We start from the raw sequence: 21,403 nt of genomic DNA, 5'->3' as shown, positions 1-21,403 counted from the left end.
TCAACTGCAAAACGACATTTGACTGTGATGAGCTTATTAGTTATGAGCTAGTACAACTGTTAGGGTTTACAGTGTACATTGACTCTCTGCCATCATCACAACCAGCAGCAACTACTTCAGAGAAGAAGTTCACTCACTGTGATATAGCACTTAAAGGCAATATCATGTCCACTGCCTGACGCAGATGAGAGCCACGCTCCTCAGTACAGCTCCACCCCTGCCTCCAAGTAATTGCATTTGTGTTTGTACAACGTTAGCAATGCAGCGAATCGATGGAGCGGCCGCAACATGCCCAAATGCCATTTACTCCCACTTTGACTCGCTCATTGGAAAACAACCTGGGGAAATAAATAAAGGCCTCTGACAGGAGAGTGAGGGGGACTATTTTTGTCATTATGCATTTGAAATTATGCTTTTTAAGTCTCAAGGGGATGTGAAATTACTTCTCGAGTTTTCTTAGGTTGTAATGAGATGTTTATACGTTTTCCTTCTCAGAGGAAACGCAGAGACTTGTTTCTTTAGCACAGCCTGTGCTGGAACCCACCTCACTGAACACTGTCACTTTGTTTACTTCCTGTAGTCTGTCATCAACGCACTTTAGCTGTGGTCTTCTCTGCTGCTCTGACATCCGATCACACACAGGGGCTGAAGTAGAGCTTGACGATATGGAGAAAATCAAATATCACAATATTTTTTTTACCAGATACCTCAATATCGATATTGTGGTGATGATGTAGGGTTGACAATTGGTGCTTTCATAAAATATGCACACAATGAGATTTTCAATAAATAAACGTCAGTTATGTCTGTATAATAACTATACGGATAAATGCAAATAATAGAACATTGTAGTATCTAATGACTTAAAAATTGGATTTGGGTTCAGTCATAAGGGTTGAAATTAAGCATGTCATGTACCAATGCCAAGGGTTAATGATGTACATCTTGGAGGGATCTTTCAAGAAGGTATTATGTGTGGATTGCAGTGATTGTTGGCTGTGTATGTTCAAGGGACTCTGTTAGTTTTGGTCTAGACTTCGACCTTTACACGCCAAATCACAACTTTCAACGTTCTATGTTACCTTAAGTATTATCTAACATCTCCTTTATATTCTATGTTAGATGTACCGAGAGAGAGAGTGTACATTTGGTCTGGGTCACTCTCCAAGCTTCTGCAGGGCTTGTAAATTGAGGCTAAATTCTTTGATGTAATAAACTTTAATAATCAACAAACCATTTCAAGTGGATTCCTTATCAACACATCATCACAGCATTGTTGTTCTGACACCCCAACAGCTAGAATAGTCACGTGTGTTCAGAAAATTACATCACTCTACTGTGATGCAGCCTTTAAAACCATGAAAATCTGTCAATATCAGGACATTTCAATGTCCAAACTTCAAGGCGATATTAAGCCACATATATCGATATAATATCAATATATAGCCCAGCACTGGGCTGAAACGCACAATCCACCTCAGATCAGTTCCCATACACACAACATGAAATACAATACTAAGGTTAAATTGATCTAGAAGAATGCAACAAAATTGGTATAAAACTAAGGTAAGGGTAAGGGCAGAGGGGTGGTTTATGGTTTATTTGAGTGTTTGAATCAGTTTCACCGAATTTTCAGAAGCCAGTTTCTATTCCCAAAGGGGAGGATTTCAAGTAGCCTGGTATCGCATCTCCATCTTTTTTTTCAGCAATTGACATGGTTCTGGTTAGGGCTGGGCAATATGGAGAAAATCTAATATCAAGATATTTTTGGGCCAAATACCTCTATATCAATTCCACAACGATATTGAAGTCTGGTAAGTTCAGAAAATGACTTTACTGTAATGCAGCCTTGAAAAACCAGGAAATTACAACACTTATGCCATATTACAATATCCAAAATTTAAGACAATATCTAGTCTGATATCATTGGATCAATATAATATCAATATATTGCCCAGCTCTAGTTCTGGTGTTGTGCTCATTGACGGCTCTTTAAGCCAATTAGAGGTTTGTAGTCAGGATTAAAGAGGGTGATGTTAATGTCTCATGCCAGAGCCCAAAAAATGGTCACGAAAAAAAGGCAACAAGCATGGGTGAGATGTATATCTTAAAGCTGAATAATCTGTATTTTTAGATCAAGAATGAATCAAATGAGTGTGTTATATATAAAAGGGCTCACTCACTTGTGACAAACGAAGAGAGCATTATCAAAAGCTCGGCAACTCCTCTCAGCTCTCTGGAGCATTTGAACTGCTCATTGTTCTGTTTTTACAGCCTGCAAATTTAAATGAGTTGTTTTTTAGTAACAATTTCTGAGAAGCCCGCTGTGCATTACCTGCCCAGGACCAAACAACACACACATAAAGTCCGCTGGGGGAGAACCAATGAGCTACATGTGTTTTTGTGGAGTTGGTGGAGACCCAACCAGAGCTCAAAAAAGAAAGATTGGACAGATATTCATGGGCAGTCTCCACTGAGATGATAATGTTGTTTCGTGTCAATGGATGTCTAATTAGGCAACTGTTTGCTTACATGTTTACCCTAACTGCTACATAAGTGGGTAATGTAGAAGTGTGTAAGTGTTGTGTTACAGCTCGTTCAAAGTGGACAAGGAAAAAAATCAATGCAGCTTGAAATTGGTATATTTCTTCGATCGGCACGACTGACAATAAATGAACTGATCCGAGTAACCGCCGGGGCAAACTAACCCTCCTTCACCCCACAGCAAACACACACACACACACACACACACACACACAGTCACTCTGATCAATGAAGTGAAAACAAACTGTCCGTTAAGCCTCATTATCAGACTAGATGTCAAACTACCACAACTTTCTGTCAATGTTAACAACAATCTAACCTCTGCAGAAAATACAGTCATCATTTGGAGTTTCTGGTGCTTTTATCTCACATATTTCTTCTCTTGATCAAGTCGTTTTTTTGTACACATTTTTTTAATGTCATGCAGGTTGTTGAAAACGTTCCGATAAAATCTAACTTCTCTGTCTCTTTCCCTCTCTGTTCCCTCTCTTCTCCCTCTCTGCAGGTCCGCCGGTGAACGTAACCTGCAACATTTTTATCAACAGTTTTGGGTCCATCGCTGAAACAACAATGGTAAGCTCAGTTATTCCTACCACGGCTTTGTAACACAGCTCGACGTGTAGATTTTGATATTATTTATTTGTCACTTGTGTGTGGGATGGTTGGGCGGCTAATGGAAAATGTCATCTCGTTGCAGCTCCATTTCAGCTCGGGCAATTTTGTCCTGAAAAATGCGATTAATTGAAATGACGACAGCACTGATATTCAGTTTCTTTTTTTTTATTTCCTATTTGAAAAATTAAAAGCCTTCTGAGTGTTTAGAAATGTCTCCGACTCATTGAGCTCGTCTCCCATTTCAAACACCTTATTTGAAAGAGCGCATCACTGCCGCGGCCATTTGCATAACAACGCGGCGGCGGCGCTGCTTTCATGCCTGTTTGCAAGCAATGGGGAGAAATTTACGCTCACTCATTACACCGAAAATCCATTAGTGTTAATATAAGTGAACCATCAACCTTCACACAGCGACAAGGCCCAAAGCAGCACGATTGCCTGAATGATAGACTCTTCCTCAGTTTGTCTTTCTAAGGTTTCTCCAATTTATTTAGCTGATTACCCGATTTTTCTCTGGGACTCTTCCCTGTCCTCATCACTGATCTTAAAGGATGTTGTTTGATGTAGCAATCACATACTGCTGGGGAAAAAATTTGATTTTCAGGTGTTATCGGAGCGTCTGACCCCCACAGCCTCTCAATCAAGTTATCCTTCTGGATGCTAAGACTGACTACCACAGCCAGGGATGTTGCCCTTATCTCTCAGAGGGTGGATTAGAAGCAGAAACAACTGAAATAATTGGATTTATCAAGTTTTTTTTTTTTTTTTTATTACACCAGAAAATCCATTTTATACTGTGGCTCCAGAGGCCGGTTCGTTGTATAGTGTAGACCTTGCTTTAAACGTAGACTACACACACACACACACACACACACACACACACACACACACACACACACACACACACACACACACACACACACACACACAAACAGTGCTGCTGGGGCCAGAGCACAGTGATAGATGGAGTCGTCAGAATGGCGCAGTGCGTGTTGAAGTCCCGGCGGTACACGGCTTTATTCCTGTTTCAGCGCTCTCCTTGCTTACTTACTCGCTCACTTCACTCTCTCTCTCTCTCTCACACACTCACACATACACACACACCCACACACACACTCTCTCAGACAGACACGCAACCTCCTTCTCTCCCACCTCATCCCGCTCTACCACTCGTTTTATCCCTCCGTTATTTCCTCTTATTTTAAGAACAGTCGTGTACTCACACTAGCCTCATAATATCCTAATTCGGTGATATTTTGAGGTTAAGAAAACTTGGACTTATCAATATCAACTTGCGCCAATAAAGCTGTTGAAATAGTTCTCACTATCATGGTGAAAATGACATTTTAAGCTCTCAACTCACGTACTAATACACTCAAATACTGTAACAGTTCTTCTATTTTCTCCAGAATGACATTAGGTATGAGTAATATAAATGTGTTTTATTGTGTCTTCTTTCTCTTTACCAAATCCAAAGGTGTGATATGAGATATAAAGCCTAATAAACCCAAGCTAGTAGAATATACACTGTTCTCCACTTTTTGTGACATTTCATGCCTCTCTGTTTCTCACCACAGAGCCCTCAGACTCTTTATTCTTCACACATGGAAACCTCTCTGTCTCTCTCTCTCTCTCTCTCTCTCTCTCTCTCTCTCTCTCACTCTCTCTCTGACTGTCTATCAATTTTTCAATTCCATGTTGCTTTATTGGCATGACAAAAAATACATCTGTGTTGCCAAAGCATAAGAACAAACATACATATAATGAACAAGGAGTAAATACATCTGATATAATAATACAAGTAAACAGGATACCAGAAAAAAAAATTGTATATATATATATATATAAGTCTCTATTTATTTAGCCTTGTATTGTGGCAGGAGAAGACATATTTAGCTGCTAGCCATGCTGTGCTTTTATCGTCCCCTAATAAAAAAGGAATCTTTTTGTCCTCAGTGTAGGTAGTGATGCCTGGTATATGTTCGCTGTCTCTCTCTCCCACAAATATACACACAGTTATCTCGCTGCTCATTCATTCCCGTCCCAGGCTTTACACTCTGTCACTTAAAGCACGATTGCCAGCTTTATCCCACTCTCTCTCTCTTCATGCACATCTCTCCCACGTTCTCTCTCTATCTATCGCGGGGCATTGTATGAAAAGTACCATTCAGTTTTCTTTGTAAAGCCCTTTGAGATGACTTACTGGGATTTGAGGTCTAGAGACAGAAAACTTATATTGGACAGATAGTCTAGCTAACCAAACACAAAGAAAGGAAACATGAGCTTGAATTAGCCTTGAGCCTTTGACTATGGTTAGCTGAAGGCTTTACTATTAATGTTTTCTCCCCATCTCCAAAAGGCTTCGCCAATATTGACACGTGTTTTATAAAAAATGTTGTCAGACTTTCTTTAAGACTCTTTTCAAGAAGTCTTTTTGGTTCCTTTTATCCTTCCAGTGCTGGATTTTCCATCACTGAGTCAAGCTTTCACCATCTAAAAGGGACATTCAAGCGCATCTGCATTTTCAGAACAGCCAATAGGAATACCCTATCTCTGAAATGGCCTGTGATTGGCCAACGTTAACGTCATGGACTGGATTTACTAAAGCCTGAAAGCAGAACCAAGACGAGTGGCAGAAGTGTAGTGTTTTCTGACAGAACCCCTCAATATCAGCAGTAGCATTTTTTAGTGTCGGAAAAGTTACACAAAAAAAAGAAAAAGCGGACAGTATTTCTGCCATGTGCATGTCAATTAGTGTCTGTGGATTTTATTATATCTGCACTGTGTCTCTGCAGCTGTACACAGTCAGTACTCTTGATCTAGCACTATTTCAGTCTCACAGCTCTGGTCTAGATACTGTCTCAGAGCAGGAAACCACATTCATTTTGGAAGTATAATTGCTGCAAAATGTCTTCCCCTGATGTACGGTCGCTTAATGCCTCTCAGTTTTGCTTTTCTTTCCGAGACAGCCACAACATGCTCAGTTCAACGGGCAAATGTCTCATTTTTCAAAATCACCTCGAGATCCAGAGAGACATTTGCTGTTGTAAATTGATTTGACATCCCACGGTGCAGCTGCTGGTGGAGGCACGGCTTATTTCGAGGCCACACAGTGAAAAACAGCATTTTTTCTCTCTCAGTGCAGTGTTGTCTGAGCAGAGCAGATGTGCCGCCATAATGTGTGAGGCTCCGCAACCTCCTATCGCTTCTTCCTACCTGAGCAGCATCCAGGGAGGCGGCAGGATGTTATGACAGGCGTGGAATTAGAATATGGCTGCTGCTGTTTTTCTGTAGTTCTTGCATTTGTTGTTGTTGAAGGAAGGAAAAGAAGAAGAAGAAGAAGAAGAGGAGGAGATGAGATTGCAGTCTTTCATGCATGGTGTATTGCCTGAGTTTAATACAAGCTGAAATGAGTGCGGTATTGTGTAAGTACAGCATTTCCTCTGCTAATGGTTTCTTAGCAGCGTGGCGGCACTTAACAGTCCAATGGCTTTATGTCAGGATATTAATCCATGAGTATGAGCCTACGAGCGTCATACAAGTCTCACTTTTAACTGCACGTTATCATGCGTGTGTGACATAACATCCTGCAGTACATTCCCCTGTCCTTAGGAGGACATATTGATTTTCTATTGCAATTACAACTATTAACAACCCAAATTGGTGAAATGGTTTCCAGGTTTTCTGATATACCCCCAGTTTAATTTAATAAACCTCAGATTAGTCATCCATTTATGGCTGATTCTTAATAATTCCCTACAATCTTTATTTTGCACCCACACATTTCTTCCCCCTCATTGGAATTGGAGAATGCCTCTCTCAATCCCTCTCTCAGTTTAATGCACTAAATGTGCATCCATCTGCAGACACGAGGAGCCTCTGACCCATGAAGCTGAAGCTTTATGGAGCGCATGACATCCCCAAGATGACCAGTTTTTCCCCATGAAACCATCTGTTGTTTCATGATTGGCTGTCAAGAAATGTCAGAATAAAGGCGCTTTGTGTTTAACAGGTGAAACTGCAGTGTGTGCACATCTGTGGAGGCAATGGTCTAAGAGGCAAATGGAGAATGAAGTTTGAGAGCACTGAATCGTAGTATGTTTTCTGGTCATTGGATCAGAAAAGAGGAATTACTCAAATTTAGGGTTGCTAGATTAGGGGAAAAAAAGATCATTATCGCGATGGTTTCGGTCAGTATTGTAATCACGGTAATTTAACACTATTAATCAGTGACTTTTGCAAAGATGTTGCAGTTATTGAATAAAAAAAAAACGGTGGAAATATTCAAATCAACAGTGAAAACACCTAGAACAACGAAATTCCCCTACATTTTTTTCCAATTAAACACCAGAGAAGAGATTAGATTAAGAGTTTACTTGCAAAATGTGATCAAAACAATTGTTTTTTCTTGATTATACTTTTTTTTGTGATCATTAGGAGCCAAAATCGTAATAGCGATTCAAATTTGATTAATTGCACAGCCCTCTTAACAGTCATCTTTGTGAAGTCATCAATGGAAACGGGGCAGGCACTATCAAAAAACTACGTTGCAGGTGATTGAATGAACCAGCGGTCTGCTGATGGTCAAACCCAAACGCATTACTTGAAGCCTGACAAGATGTATTTTCATGATATGTGAGAATCTCGCTGCCGTGCAAGATAAGAACAAGTCCAACTTAAATTGAATTCACAATTATTTTTGTCTTTAGCGACTCCGTATAAAGGGCATTTCCTCTCAACTTTCACTCCTTTCATAACTGGTGTCAAACCGCAGGCGGGTGTTTGACTGATGACCCTGGCGTGGGCTCGTTCCTCTCTTCTCTATTCCCTCGCTCCCTCTCTCCATCGACAGACTCTCCGAGCCTCCTCATCTCTGCACCATTTCAGGTTATTTATCATATTCTCGAGCAGAAGAAAAGGCGGCTCCCTTTTGTAAGGTCAAGCTCATTTGTTTTATGTGAGATATTCCGTCTAATAAAAAGTGATAAACTAGTCTCACTGAGGCTGATGGCCATGTGACTGTATTACAGACACACGCGCACACGCACCACTGTGGCTGATTGCTGCTTTAAATGCCACCCGCTGGGGCTGCTGGCATGGCCGTGGCTTGTCCCTGCGAAGCATTTCTGCTACACCACGCAGCTTAATGATGGTTTGAGCCTGGCCGAAGTGGCCGAGCTTCATATTTCTGAGAATAATTGACAATTAGGGGGATGGAGGGGAGAGCTAAATGCCATCCCACGCTGAATAAAGACACTCCATCTCTGATTGTGAAACAGGGAAGGGAGAATGGGCCGTGGAGGTTACACAATAAGGCTCAGAGGGAGCAACAGTTAATATTTTCTACCTGGGTCGATTCCTAATTACAACACTAACCTAACCCTAATTCTGACGATCAAAACAGCCAATAAAAGAGGTGATGGAGGACCAGACAAAAGAAACTGCTCTCACTTGAAAATGAAACCATTAGTCCTTTGTTTAAACACTCTCTTGCAGATCTGAGAGTAGTAACTGACTTTCAAAGGTATAAGTTACAATGACAAGATTATCTAGTTTCATTAAGCCTTCTTTAGTTAATTTGAGAAAACTCAAACGTGTCTTATTCACTGAACAAACAATGCAGCATATGTATTCATTTTGAATTGCAGCAATAAAAAACACATATTCTGCTGTTGCCATTTATATACAAAACATCCTACAAATATATTTGTATACATTTGGTCAGGGGGGGCCAGCCCCACAGACTCATAAATATCTGCTATGAGTTATTTTGTCTCTAAAACATGGTCTATTTAGTCGTTACAAGGACGGTCACACTAGCCTGGCGTTGTCATACTGAATCTGAGTCTAATACTGCTCCATGGGCCTGTGATTATGGGGTGTGTCTCAACTGAACCAGGGAAAAAATGCCTCTGCACTTAGTTGGATAGATCTACAGCCAATCAGAGCAACGGAGTCTGTGACGTGTTATTGAGCGACGCATAGTTGTTAACAGAACTCATCGGCTACCTCCTGCTGATTTTAGCTAGTTCAACCTCCAGTTTGCTCACATTCCAGCTCAATGAAACCTTTTAAAACCGAGACTCAGATCAGTAAAGCACAGATCAGCAGCTTTAACTGATTCAAAGGTCAAACATTTGACTGCAGGCTTATTTGTACAGGACATACTGTACATTACATGAGGAGTTAATGTTACGGATGCCTTGTACTTTGAAGGCTGCTAAGAAATGTATTTAGGGCTACATTTTGTTTTATAATGGTCTTAAAAGCGTCTTTAAAAGTCTTAAATTTGACTTGGTGAAACCTGCAGAAACGCTGTAAAAATAGATTAGATTTAGATATGTTCTACGTCAAGGAGGAAAATGCTTTATCCTTTGTGCTTTAGAAATCCATTCTCCTTATTGCAACAGCAACCCTAAAACCCAACACAAGCACTCGTTATTATCTCGTCTGTGAAGGCTCTGTGACTTTTGAATTTCTTTGATAAAACAATCTACAGTCTTTCTATCTCCTGTTCATCTATCCCTCTGCCTGTCGTACTGTCACTGTCTCTCTCCATCTCCTGCTGTAAGACTGAAGAGAGGGCAGCAGCTCGATGTCCTTCAGCTTTGTACCAGGCCAAATCTCCACACATCCATCTACCTGTCTGAGTCCCTCTATTTCTGGCAACTTCATTCTTTTGTGTGGTTTTACTGTTGTGTGTTGAAAAGAAGAAAATAAAAAACTACTTTAAACCCAAACCACAGCGAACACGGGCCTCAAAGGAAAAGTACCAAAATACGAATAAAGAGTAAAAAACAAAGTTTAAAGTCTAAAAGGCTGAGGAGGATCTGAGGCTGCACACCGGCTCACAGGTGGGAAAACAGATCTTAGATATGGCTCGAGGCCACAACTCACTGTGATCAGTAAAATCTTGCACGAAGAAGACCCAAAACCACCTCCTCACCCAACTGCAAAGTCCTGTCCATCACTCCATCTGTACGTCTGTCCATTCATTCCTCAATATGGAGTTCCAGCATCTTGAGTCAGCAGTGCAATGACCCTTGATGAGCCTTTTTTCCCCCATTCTTTTGTAAAGGGAACATTTCCCTGCAGATACATTTTACATCCTTCTGTTCAAGTTGTTTCTGGCATTTTTGCTTTACAACTTTTGCAGGTTTGTAATTTAATTTCTCTTCCAAATCAATTTCCCCTCGGCCGTGTCTCGTCTGCTTCAGTGAGACTTTGGCCCTCCAGAGGATGCAGCCGTGGTAGTGCAGCAGTGATGATGGTGATAGTACAATATGAGCTAAAAGATGAACTGTGGGGCGCCTGAATAGCTCACCTGGTGGAGTGGACAAAGGCTCAGCCCCTCAGCCTTTGCTGCATGTGTTTCCCATGTCTGTCCTCTTTCACATCTTCAACTGTACTCTATAATAAAGGCCTAGATAAATAGGTTATTTGTTGGCTGGTGCATTGCATTCTGGTCTTTCGCCCTCCTGTGGGCGTGGAAATTATTCTTCTCTGTAATGCCGCTAATCAATATCACTGAATGTGTGTTCCTTTTTGTCTTTCCATCCATCCATCCACCCACAGCTTTAGAACAACTGCATCTCCCTCTCTAACATCTCTGTTGTCTGTCTCCTCTCAGGACTACAGAGTGAACATCTTCTTGAGACAGCAGTGGAACGACCCTCGGCTGGCCTACAGCGAGTACCCCGACGATTCGCTGGACCTGGACCCCTCTATGTTGGACTCCATCTGGAAACCGGACTTGTTCTTCGCCAACGAGAAGGGGGCCAACTTCCACGAGGTCACCACTGACAACAAGCTTCTACGCATCTCTAAAAACGGCAACGTGCTGTACAGCATACGGTGGGTGCAGGAAGTGTGAGGCTTTACATCCAAACTGTGGAGAAAAAAAGGCCTGGTTGTTTTGGGGTGGGGGAAAGAAATCAAAAATGTTAAGTATCGTATGTTGTTTTTTTCCCAACAAGTTTTTAAAATGGATTACTTTCCCTAGAATCAATACTTAGTATTTTTTTTAATTTGACCAATGATTTACCTTAATATGTTCTGTTCATACACTGATGCTCAACACCATCAGTTTCCAGCAAAGCAGAAAATGCTTTTTAGAAAACAATTAGTTTTCAGAAATGTCTCATGATATATGGTCTCTAGAAGTGTATTATACAACAAGTGTTTTTGTCAAAGAAGAAAAAGAAAATCGCGATATTCCTTAGGGGTGGGGAAAAATTGATACAGCATAGTAACTCAATATTTTTTGTGGCAATACTGAATCGATAGACAGGCGCCACGTATCAATCTTTTTTTATATATGTGTTGGTCAGTTTGTCTGCTTGACAATCCCATTTTGCAGCAATAACATTGAAGTGATATGAACAAAAAGATAAATGTATCTTTTTAGGTAAAACCAATTTCATTATTTGAAATTGGGAAAAATTAAAGTTGGAAAGAAGGTTAGAAATTGCAATATATTGCTGAATATTGAGATATGTTTAAAATCGCAATAATAAAATATTGTGGCATAAGTATTGTGATGATATCGTTAATTTTTATTAATCAAATGACAATACTCCTAGAATCGCAATAAATCAAAATCACAATGCAAATAGAATTGGCTCCCGTGTATCATGAAAGAGTCAAATTGGGACAAAAAGCATATCAGCCCCATACTGTTTATTAAAGTGATTACAGCAGCATTGATGCATACAAAAGTCCCCTGCTCATATCCAGACCAATTCATTCAAGTGTTACAATGTAATGCCCTTTTTTAGCAGCTGTGAAAAAGCACAGTGGCAGAGTATAACAGTTCAATGTTCATTTTAAAAGAGATATAACAGTAATAGAAACAAAGTTTTGAGTCACAGCATAGGGTTATAAGGGTGGAGGTTATGGATATGGAACCTATCAATTATAAAACTATGATGGAAGATAGAAAGGGACTGCTCTGACTTCCTGTTTATTGCATTCCAAAGACCTTCATCTTCTGCTTTAGAGTGCTCTTATTGTGTCAAAGTTGGAGGTTTTTATTTCCTCCAGAGCTCTACTTCTTCCCTTTTTTTGTATCTCCAAGACATCCTAGTCAAGGCTCTCAGAGTTATAGCCGCCTTCAGCCGACAAACCTTTTAGCCTGCCGGTGCCTCCTCCTCCTCCTCCTCCTCTCTGCTTTTATTGCCTCTGCTGAGGGGCGAATGAGAGAGAGACGCAGCAGCCATGGTAATCTACTGAGCCTGTTAGTATTCCCGCAGCGAGTCTAATCCGTTATCAACCGCAGTTTTCACCTCTGTGTCCAGCAGGAGGAGGCGTTAGATTGGGCCTTTAGAAATATCGTCAGAAAAGGGATGAACTGTGCGCTTCGCTTCTGCCGCTTTCATTTGTTAACTTGACAACAACAGAATGAACCCTCCGTTGATCAGTTTGATCTCGGAGGCGACGAGGCGGCTCGGAATATTAAACCCTCCCGAGGAGAAGAAGGAGAAAGTGGGTCTTGTAAATGTTGTTTACTCTGTTTTTTGATGTTTATCGCTCAACGATGGAGCAGCGCGAGACGAAGTTAGGACCGATGGACACATCTGCTTCAAGATGAAAGTGAACTTTTTATTTTGTGATAAACAGTTATGTTGGCTTCATCATCAACACCCGCCCAAACAGAAAGCAAGAAAAGATGACACGGTAACTACAATATTCAAGACCATACAACAAAAATAACAACAAAATGGACAATAAACCAAATAGACATAATGTATAAATGACAACTCCATAAGCCCGTCATACACGTCTCTCCCCAGCAAATAGCGCCTTATGAGCCCTCCAGAAAGCTCAGCTTCCCAATGTCTAGTACAGACATCCAATCTGCACATCGCACAAACCCACTCTGGATTGACGGCACACCTTCAATCTTCCATCCTTTTAAAACCTGTCTTCGGATAGTTAAACTAGTCTAGACCCAGCTTCTAATGTGCTTATATGTCCCGTTAAGGATTGACCCATCTCCCAGAACCAGTAACCTCAGAATAAATGGAACCTGGGTCCCAGCAATCAAACATAGGTTATCATGTATGCCGGTCCAAAATTCCTGGACCTTATCACAGGGCCCAAGGACATGAAGTACATGGTCGTCTGTACGTTTAGAGATTGGACGGCAACATTCGTATGTAGTCACAGACCCCGCTGTACTTCAAAAGAAAAGACATAATTGATAATTGGTCCCATTTGTGCTCATGGGGTGCTTTATCAAAAAGGAAGATGATTCATGCCAAAATGTATCATGTATTTTGATCAAATGTTAGTTATCTCTACAATAATAAGGATACACTGAAAAAAATGGAAATTCAAGAAATCCATGACACTTTATTTTGGGATGATTAAATCTGAGACTGTCTTCACCAGAACAACAACATTTGTCATTTTCTTCTGGTAATCTCTTTTGACTTTAAAAGAATTATGACTAGGGTTGGGCATCAAAAACTGATTTCTACTTTGTTTCAAAAGTCACGATTCCAGTGGAGTTGTTTCTTTATTGGAATCCTTTGGAATTGTTTAGAGGATTTGGTTTAAAATCTGATCATGGCTTCCTAATTTAATATAAGTTTTGGTTTCCGAAGCGGCCAGACGCTTGCTGTGTTGCAGCCATTGAGCACAGTAAGCAGATCTTTAGTGTAGTTTTTTTTATATTGAAAAAGCACGGTAAAACTGCAAACCAACATTGAATCAGCATAAAGCTTTCCTCTTATTTGTGAAAACAGGCATGTGACCCGTTTGAACTCCACCCCTCAAAGAATCGAGAATTAATAAAAACCAGAATCGAGCGCAAAAATTGGAATTGGCATCCGAATTGTTAAAATCCAAACGATGCCCGACACTAATCATGACTCCTGCATGTAAAGGAGCACAAACAGAAGTAGCAGAATGTTGTTAAAAAGCCGCAATGATGGAGAGGGAACGTGTGACTTTAAATGGCTTACTTCATGTTTCCATTGGTCAGCATTGATTCCTTTAAATAAATGACAACAGGGAAACAGGAAACCTTGAGTATGCTATAACCATCACCATTAATTTAATTCAATTTCAGTTCCATTTTATTTATAATGTCATATCATAACAGACGTTATCTCAGAACACTTAACCGATAGGGTAGGTCTAGACCACACTCTATAATTTATAGACGCCTAACAATTCCCCAGTAGTTAAATGGGAACCCAGTTATCAGTTGATTCATTGTGAGGTTTAACAGATTGGTGGGAAATAAAGGAATTGTTAAAACATTATGCTTCCGGCTTGCATAAAATAATAATTATAATAATAATCATTCATTTAATTTGTATAGCGCATTTCAAAGACCCAAAAGTCGCTTGTATATACGTCTCAAAGCATCATGTGGAATCATCATGTAGAAGTTTGCTTCTATACAGTAGAATCCCCCAAATTGAAGTAATCCCCCAAACAGAAATCATTTCAGCAGTTGTTCAGTTTATTGGATACTAGCAGATTTCTTAAAATATCTGAATATGTTACCTGTTTGTAGAAGGTCAAGGTCCATTGAAATGAATGTCTTCATAATTTTTGTATTTGTCCCTATTCAGAAAATAAAAAATCAGTTTCTATTGTTAATGGCAGTCATTGTTGAGGTCATCACATTCAGCATCTGTCCTGCATTAGTAGTAATATGCAATTTCCCGTGCAATAGTTCTTCCACTGGAACAAAAGCACAAAATCCCCTGGAGGCTCGGAGGCTCAGCTCGGTCTAAAGCCCCAGGAAAAGAAAGCATTTAGGTGTCACGATGCAGCAGACAGGAAGTCTTCTTCCTCAGAAAGTGGGACATCTGTGGAGGCTACATCATGTGTGTAATACATATTCAGCATTCTGTCACGGACTAACTAACAATGTGCAGACGCGGCAACGTTTATTTTGTAAATCAGGCAACTGGACGTGTGTAGTAGCAGCGGGTGTCCTGTTAGAGCAGAGCACGCCGTGACGAGCTGCTGACAGCTCCAACTCTGCACAAATGAAGCTGGAGTCGGGTTTTCTGTCTTCGTGAAATGAACACTCTTGTAGGGATATATCAATCGCAGTGTTGGATCCGTGCAGATGTTACATTTTTGTCAGTTTTTTGGGGAGAAGACATAGTCTTAAAGTGCTCATATTATGCTTTTTTCCTTTCCTTTATTGTTGTTTTTCTGTGCATGTTGTAGGTTTACAGAGTGAGAAACCCCAAAGTCCCCCCCAAAGGGACTTACCTTCTCCAACAGAAAACACTGTTCACCAACTGCTCCAAGCAGCTCTGTTGTAGTCCAGCCTTTACTTCAGAGATGAATGTGCGTCACTTTTTAACACACGTTATAATGCTCGCCTAGCTGCTAGTGTGGCACGCCGTCATACTCTGCTTCTGACTGGCTAGTAGTCCTTACCCAGGTACTGCGCATGTGCAACTCACAACAGAAGTGAGAAGTCTCACTCTGTAGCTAACACAGAGAGCTCAACACACAGGGTGAAAAGAGGAGCTGTAGCAATGTGCATTACATACATTTCTGAAAACCACATAAACATAAAAAATTAGCCTAATATGAACTATTTAAATTATTGCAAGCCTTTGGATATAAGTGCTGAACTGATTTTATAATAAGTAATTGTTTTTACCAACTATTTTCAGATACAAAGTTCACAAATTAGCAGCGCTACGACCAGCTTTGCTGTTATTTTTTTGAACATTAACACAACGTTAACATTTTACTACACACTGAATTGAATGATTGAAAAATAATAGATTGATTGATTGATATTGAAAGAAATCATTGGTAGCATCTATAATTTGTTCGACTTATTTTGAAAACACAGATGATTATATGGCTAATTTCAAATAAAGGCAAAATATTGAATTCTGTTGGGCATAGTGGAGCAGTAATAATGTCTGACAATGTTGGATATCTTATTTTAAATGAAAGTCTTTATTTCAGTAATGCGTTATACCAGTTATAAAGTAGTTTTCCCATACGGTTCTGTGTTGACTTTAGCAGAGGTGAATTCCCTCCATGTCACAGCAGTTATTAATCGTGATGCCTGAGACTTGGGAACCTAATGTGTCACCAACACTGTCTTCCGCGGACATTTTAATTTTCGGAGTTTTACGGGTCAGCCATGCATGAAACAAGATTCATTCCCATGTTACTGCACGTCTGCTCAGATACAGGTTTTCATCCCCGTAAGTCCTCCAGCAGAGAAGAAGACTACAGTGACACTGTGACCTCTAATGTCACATTCCTGTTAATTTGTTTCCTTCTGGTTTCCTCTTTCTGATTCTCTTAAAAATCCATCTCCATTTCAGGCTGCGACCAATATCTATCGAATATCTTTTTGATTTAATGATTAATGGATGCGGCTGGCAGTGTTATTAAGGTCCCACGGCATTAAACTTCCACTTTAGACGGGTTTTTTTTAAACATTAATATGAGTTCTCCCAGCCTGCCTATGGTCCGCCATTGGCTAGAAATGTAACCAAATGTTACACCAAACATTCAACACAATATTGCACATTCTAAATATCACTTTCAGGATTAGCTAATCACATTCTTTCCAATAGCGATTTCAATTTCAAAAACAAGAGCCGTACTCCTTGAGCAGGAATGGATAAAGAAATGTGTTTTTGGCAAGTTGAGTTTCAAAGCCCTTGCAGAGCGTTCTCTCCAAAAGATTAAAGTTATTTTAATGTACTGTCGATGGGAACTAAGTTCGCCAAGTCTCAAATACCTCTCGACATACAATACATAAATCTTGAAAATATCCCCTTTAAAGTACATTTAGAACTGATGAAAAATGGGATTCATTTGCAATTAATCGCAAGTTCTCTCGGACACTCATGCGATTAATCACGACAAAATATTTGAATTGATTGCCAGCCCTAGTTGTTAACAACAATGGAACTCTAGGACAGAGAGGAAGAACATACATCGGGCTTTGATATACACACAATAACTGTTTTAGGTCGTTTTATGCCCTCATACATAAATTACTTAAAAAACTACACATTTATAAAAAATGACCAATTAATTTATCGACTAATTGTTTTAGTGCGTCTCAAATCTGTTTTAATTGAATCGTGCTTTTATGAAAACAACTATAAATGTGTTTTTATATACGTATCTACCCGTTAAATTATACATTTAACACTGTTGTGTGTTTATTTTTTTAGTTTAACTTTCACCCCTCAAACCAGGGACGTTTAACTTTTGAGTTTAAAAAAAAGGAAGGTTGTGCTTCAACAATGGAGATTCTCGGAGGAGTGCAAAACCCAAAGCAGAATAGACATGTTCCAAAAAGTTAAGAGAAGGTAGCAAATCTCAAGTTTCCCATTTAACGAGGACAAATCACTGTAATTTCTCTTGTTTAATTAGGCTCACATCACAATGATGAAACATTTATCTGTAGTGTTTTTTTTTGTGATAGTAATGCCAGTAATGTGTTAATTTAAGCTGTTATTGTTGCACTTATTACAAGTCAGTCTGGATAACAGGAGTGTCAATACATTGATGTATGTATTAACAAAAGAAAAACAATGTATAATTTATTTTATCAATTTCAAACCAGTCCTGTTGTGTCACTGTTTGGTGGCGTGGCCCGGCGTTGGCTGGTTGGGTTACACTGATACATCTCTAGATAATCCTCTTAGTACTAAGTGGTGTGTGTGTGTGTGTGTGTGTGTGTGTGTGTGTGTGTGTGTGTGTGTGTGTGTGTGTGTGTGTGTGTGTGTGTGTGTGTGTGTGTGTGTTTACAGAATAACACTGATCCTGGCCTGTCCCATGGATCTGAAGAACTTCCCTATGGACGTCCAGACCTGCATCATGCAGCTGGAGAGCTGTGAGTAATACACAGACAGACACACACACACACAATGGGTCACTGAACAGCTGGTAGGTTAAGAGATATGAAATAGATTTCTATGTGGCCTTTTCAGTCTTTTGAATAGACATGAGCGCTGAAGTCTAGAGAGCTCTGTACTTCTACAGCCGGATAACGGTCATCAAGAAAAGAAAGTACACTACAATGCTCACTGGTGCCATACTGATATCTGGTGTTAGTTTTGATATTAAGTCTCAAGAGGACGCGACCGCTTCATAATGTCAATGTTTGACTCAGGGACATTCCTACCATTTAGAATAAGTGTTGGCAGTGGTTTTTATTATGACAGAGTAGCTGTTCAAATGCTCTCCTTACAGTATTTTTGGTTGGACGTTAATAAACAGACTGTCGACGATCTGCAACCTCATCATATTTAGTCTCTCTGACTACTAGACGTAACCATCAGCCACAAACAGAAAAGGCCTTCAAATTGCAGTTAAAATCGCACCTATTCAAAAAACAATACAAAAATGTATAGAAAACATCATGTGGAGTCGATTCTGAACCAATCAGCTGTTAGATCCGCTGAGAGCCAGCTCTATCCCATCATGCCCTGAGTCTTGCAGTCAGTGGAGAGCAGCTGCGTCGCATGACGTCAGAGCAAGTCGGACGCAAACTAAGTCTAACCAGCACGGGACCGCCGGTGCTGGATCTTGGATCCTCTCTGAACAAGCCTCGTAATGGAAACAATCTAACCTCCCGCTCTCTCCTCCAGTCGGCTACACCATGAACGACCTCATATTCGAGTGGGATGAGAAGGGAGCCGTGCAGGTGGCTGACGGCCTCACGCTACCTCAGTTCTTACTCAAAGAGGAGAAGGACCTGCGCTACTGCACCAAGCACTACAACACAGGTGAGTGGGACAACGTTTGGTTGATTATTTCCCCTCCTTTCCTCTTTTTCTGTCTGTCGGCTGTCACTTTTTTGGGTTTTCACACTATTACAATCTACATCCTATTAAATTTAGTCTCTTTCTAGTCTCGCATTGCCAGACTTTCCTCCACAGCACCGCGGAGGAGGGTCTACCAATCAGTACCTCTGTGAGGGGCGTTCCTTATTTAATTTATTTATCTTTCCATATTTCTCATTTCTCCATCCTTGTCTTTCTCATCCTTGTTGTCACTTCCCTGTTTCTTTTTCCATCTAGGTGCCGTCCCGTTTCTCTCCCTCATTTTTATTTATGTTGGGTCTGTTTCTTTCCAGGCTTTACATTGTTAAAGGAAACATGGAGAGAAAGAGAGAAGAGATACAGTAGAGGAGTAAAGAAAGGCAGAGAGGGATGTGTATATCTCTAATGAAGGGAGAATATAGCTAAATTCAGAATCACATATTCTTTGAAACTAAGAGAGGGAGACACTGAAGAGTCTACCTTGAGACCGCTGAAGAGCTGCATGAGTCAGAGACAGAATTTTTATTTTTATTTGAATGTGTGAATTATGGAAATAACAGTGGAATACTGCCCTGAAATGGAAATGCATATTCCCCAAATATTTTTTTTTCTCCTTTTTCATTCAATGCCATGAAATTTAGAGTTTGACTTAGTGAGGAGGAAAAACACTGTGAGATGCAAAGTTTTTATATTTGTACATAATCGCAAAAAAGAATGAAAGTAGAAAAAAAAAAGACATTTTAGGACTTCTGTAGACTGGAAGATGACAACAAAGCCGGGGCACAGAAAGGGAGAAGAAAAGAGAATAAATAATAAAAGATTAAGGCTGGGGGGGGAGAAAGGTGAGAAAATGAATGAGGAAAAAGAAACTAAGGAAGGGGGCTACAAAAGACACGAAGAAGAACAAGAAAGTGACAAAAGAAAGCATCCAAAAGAAGCGGGAAGAGGTATTATCAAAAATGAAAGAAAATATGAAAAGGATTTGGAGAAGAATGGACAGTGTTAGAAAGGAAAGAATGAGAACGGATGACATTCATTTGAGAAGGAAGCTGAAGAACAGAAATAAGTGAGAGCAGACCAGCAGGAATCAGAAAAAGAAACGAGCAATGATTGTCTTACAGGACGGGGGAGGACGCCACGCTCTGCTTCTCCCTGCAGGTCCTCCATGAAAACCATCTGTCCAGTCCCCTTCTCCAGTCCAAAACTGCAAATAGACACAAAAGACACAAATGGAGCTAGAGATCTCGGGAGAGCTGTTTAAATGCTAAACAGGCTAAAGTCGAGGTGGACAAAGATAGTCAAGAGAAACAGAGTGTCTCTTTTAGCTTCGTGCTTATTATTAGGTAATATTATAAAACATTGTGACTTTATTCTCAAAACGTAACGTTTTATTTCACAAATTCTCAAATGCCTTCAAAACTCACTCACACAGTTGCAGAAGGAAGATGCTTTCATTCTAAGGGTAAATCTCAAGCCGTTTAAATGTTTGTAGAAACACGTAGAAACTGTGATGCTGGATCAGTTTTCCTTAAAGAAAAAACTGCAAAAGCAAAGCTGAAATCCAAGAAAAACATCTTCTACAAAAATACAAAAACAACAAGTCACATTCAATTCCAAAACTCCAAACGTGTGTGTGTGTGTGTGTGTGTGTGTGTGTGTGTGTGTGTGTGTGTGTGTGTGTGTGTGTGTGTGATTAGTTCAGATTCAGAGCCATCACTCACACGGAGGTTGACATCGGCTGTCACTGGTGAGGAGATGAACGATCCACCGCTAGATGAAAGGCCTTGACACGACTCAGCACTGCCACTCTCTCATACACACACACACACACACAGACACACACACACACACACACACAAGCACACACACACACAGTCAGATGCAGAGACAATGGAGTGCTAATCCACTGCTCTGTTATATAAATACCTGTAAATCTGGTTGCTCTCTGTCACTGAATTCTGCTCAGAGTCAGTCTCATGCAAGATTCCTTTTTATGGTATTTCCTGTTTAAACGATTGAAACCGTCCCGTCCAGTCCCCCAGGAACAGCGCCATTTCATTAAAGGGTTATTAAACTAGGCATGATACATTTTTTAATTGTGAGCTCATTTTTAGCGCGAGTAGACCCTGCGCCCGCACACGTGGCCCGTACATCCATGGTATTATCTTATGATACATCCGAGGAATGTGTGTATCATCAGCAGTAGCTAGCGTCAATGTCTTAAGGAAGGTAACACTACACATATATGCCTACATGACGTTTATACAGACATAGCTAGATACTTACTAGTGCTAGCTACTAAGGTTAGCCTGCAGTTTTGTGAACAGAGCTTCTGGTGGCTGGCTGTGGAATAGGTCATAAGGGGCGGGACTTAACATACCCGGGCCCCACCTGCCCGATCACTACTGCACAGACTCTGACTCTAGTATTAATAGTTGGCACCACTTTTGTACGGCGGG

General features: G+C 40.3%; 1 protein-coding gene and 1 long non-coding RNA gene across 2 annotated transcripts in view; one reads left to right on the top strand and one right to left on the bottom strand.

Annotated features, from left to right (window-relative positions):
- LOC117951900 overlaps positions 1 to 20,602 on the bottom strand; it is a 23,944-nt gene extending 3,342 nt beyond the window's left edge. Inside the window, exons 1-2 of the long non-coding RNA XR_004658277.1 lie at positions 20,572 to 20,602; positions 9,911 to 9,916 (exon numbers count right to left, since the gene is read on the bottom strand). This is a non-coding gene — a long non-coding RNA (uncharacterized LOC117951900). The remainder of the gene's footprint in view (positions 1 to 9,910; positions 9,917 to 20,571) is intronic.
- The window catches only part of glra1 (glycine receptor, alpha 1), an 85,673-nt gene that overhangs the window by 32,517 nt on the left and 31,753 nt on the right, over positions 1 to 21,403 (top strand). The window contains exons 4-7 of the mRNA XM_034883872.1: positions 3,050 to 3,117; positions 10,790 to 11,013; positions 17,931 to 18,013; positions 18,771 to 18,908. Of these exons, the coding sequence (XP_034739763.1) occupies positions 3,050 to 3,117; positions 10,790 to 11,013; positions 17,931 to 18,013; positions 18,771 to 18,908 (513 nt within the window). The remainder of the gene's footprint in view (positions 1 to 3,049; positions 3,118 to 10,789; positions 11,014 to 17,930; positions 18,014 to 18,770; positions 18,909 to 21,403) is intronic.

Source organism: Etheostoma cragini, chromosome 10 (genome assembly GCF_013103735.1).
Source record: "Etheostoma cragini isolate CJK2018 chromosome 10, CSU_Ecrag_1.0, whole genome shotgun sequence".
Lineage (NCBI taxonomy): Eukaryota > Metazoa > Chordata > Actinopteri > Perciformes > Percidae > Etheostoma > Etheostoma cragini.
This window is presented reverse-complemented; position numbering and strand designations above follow the sequence as displayed.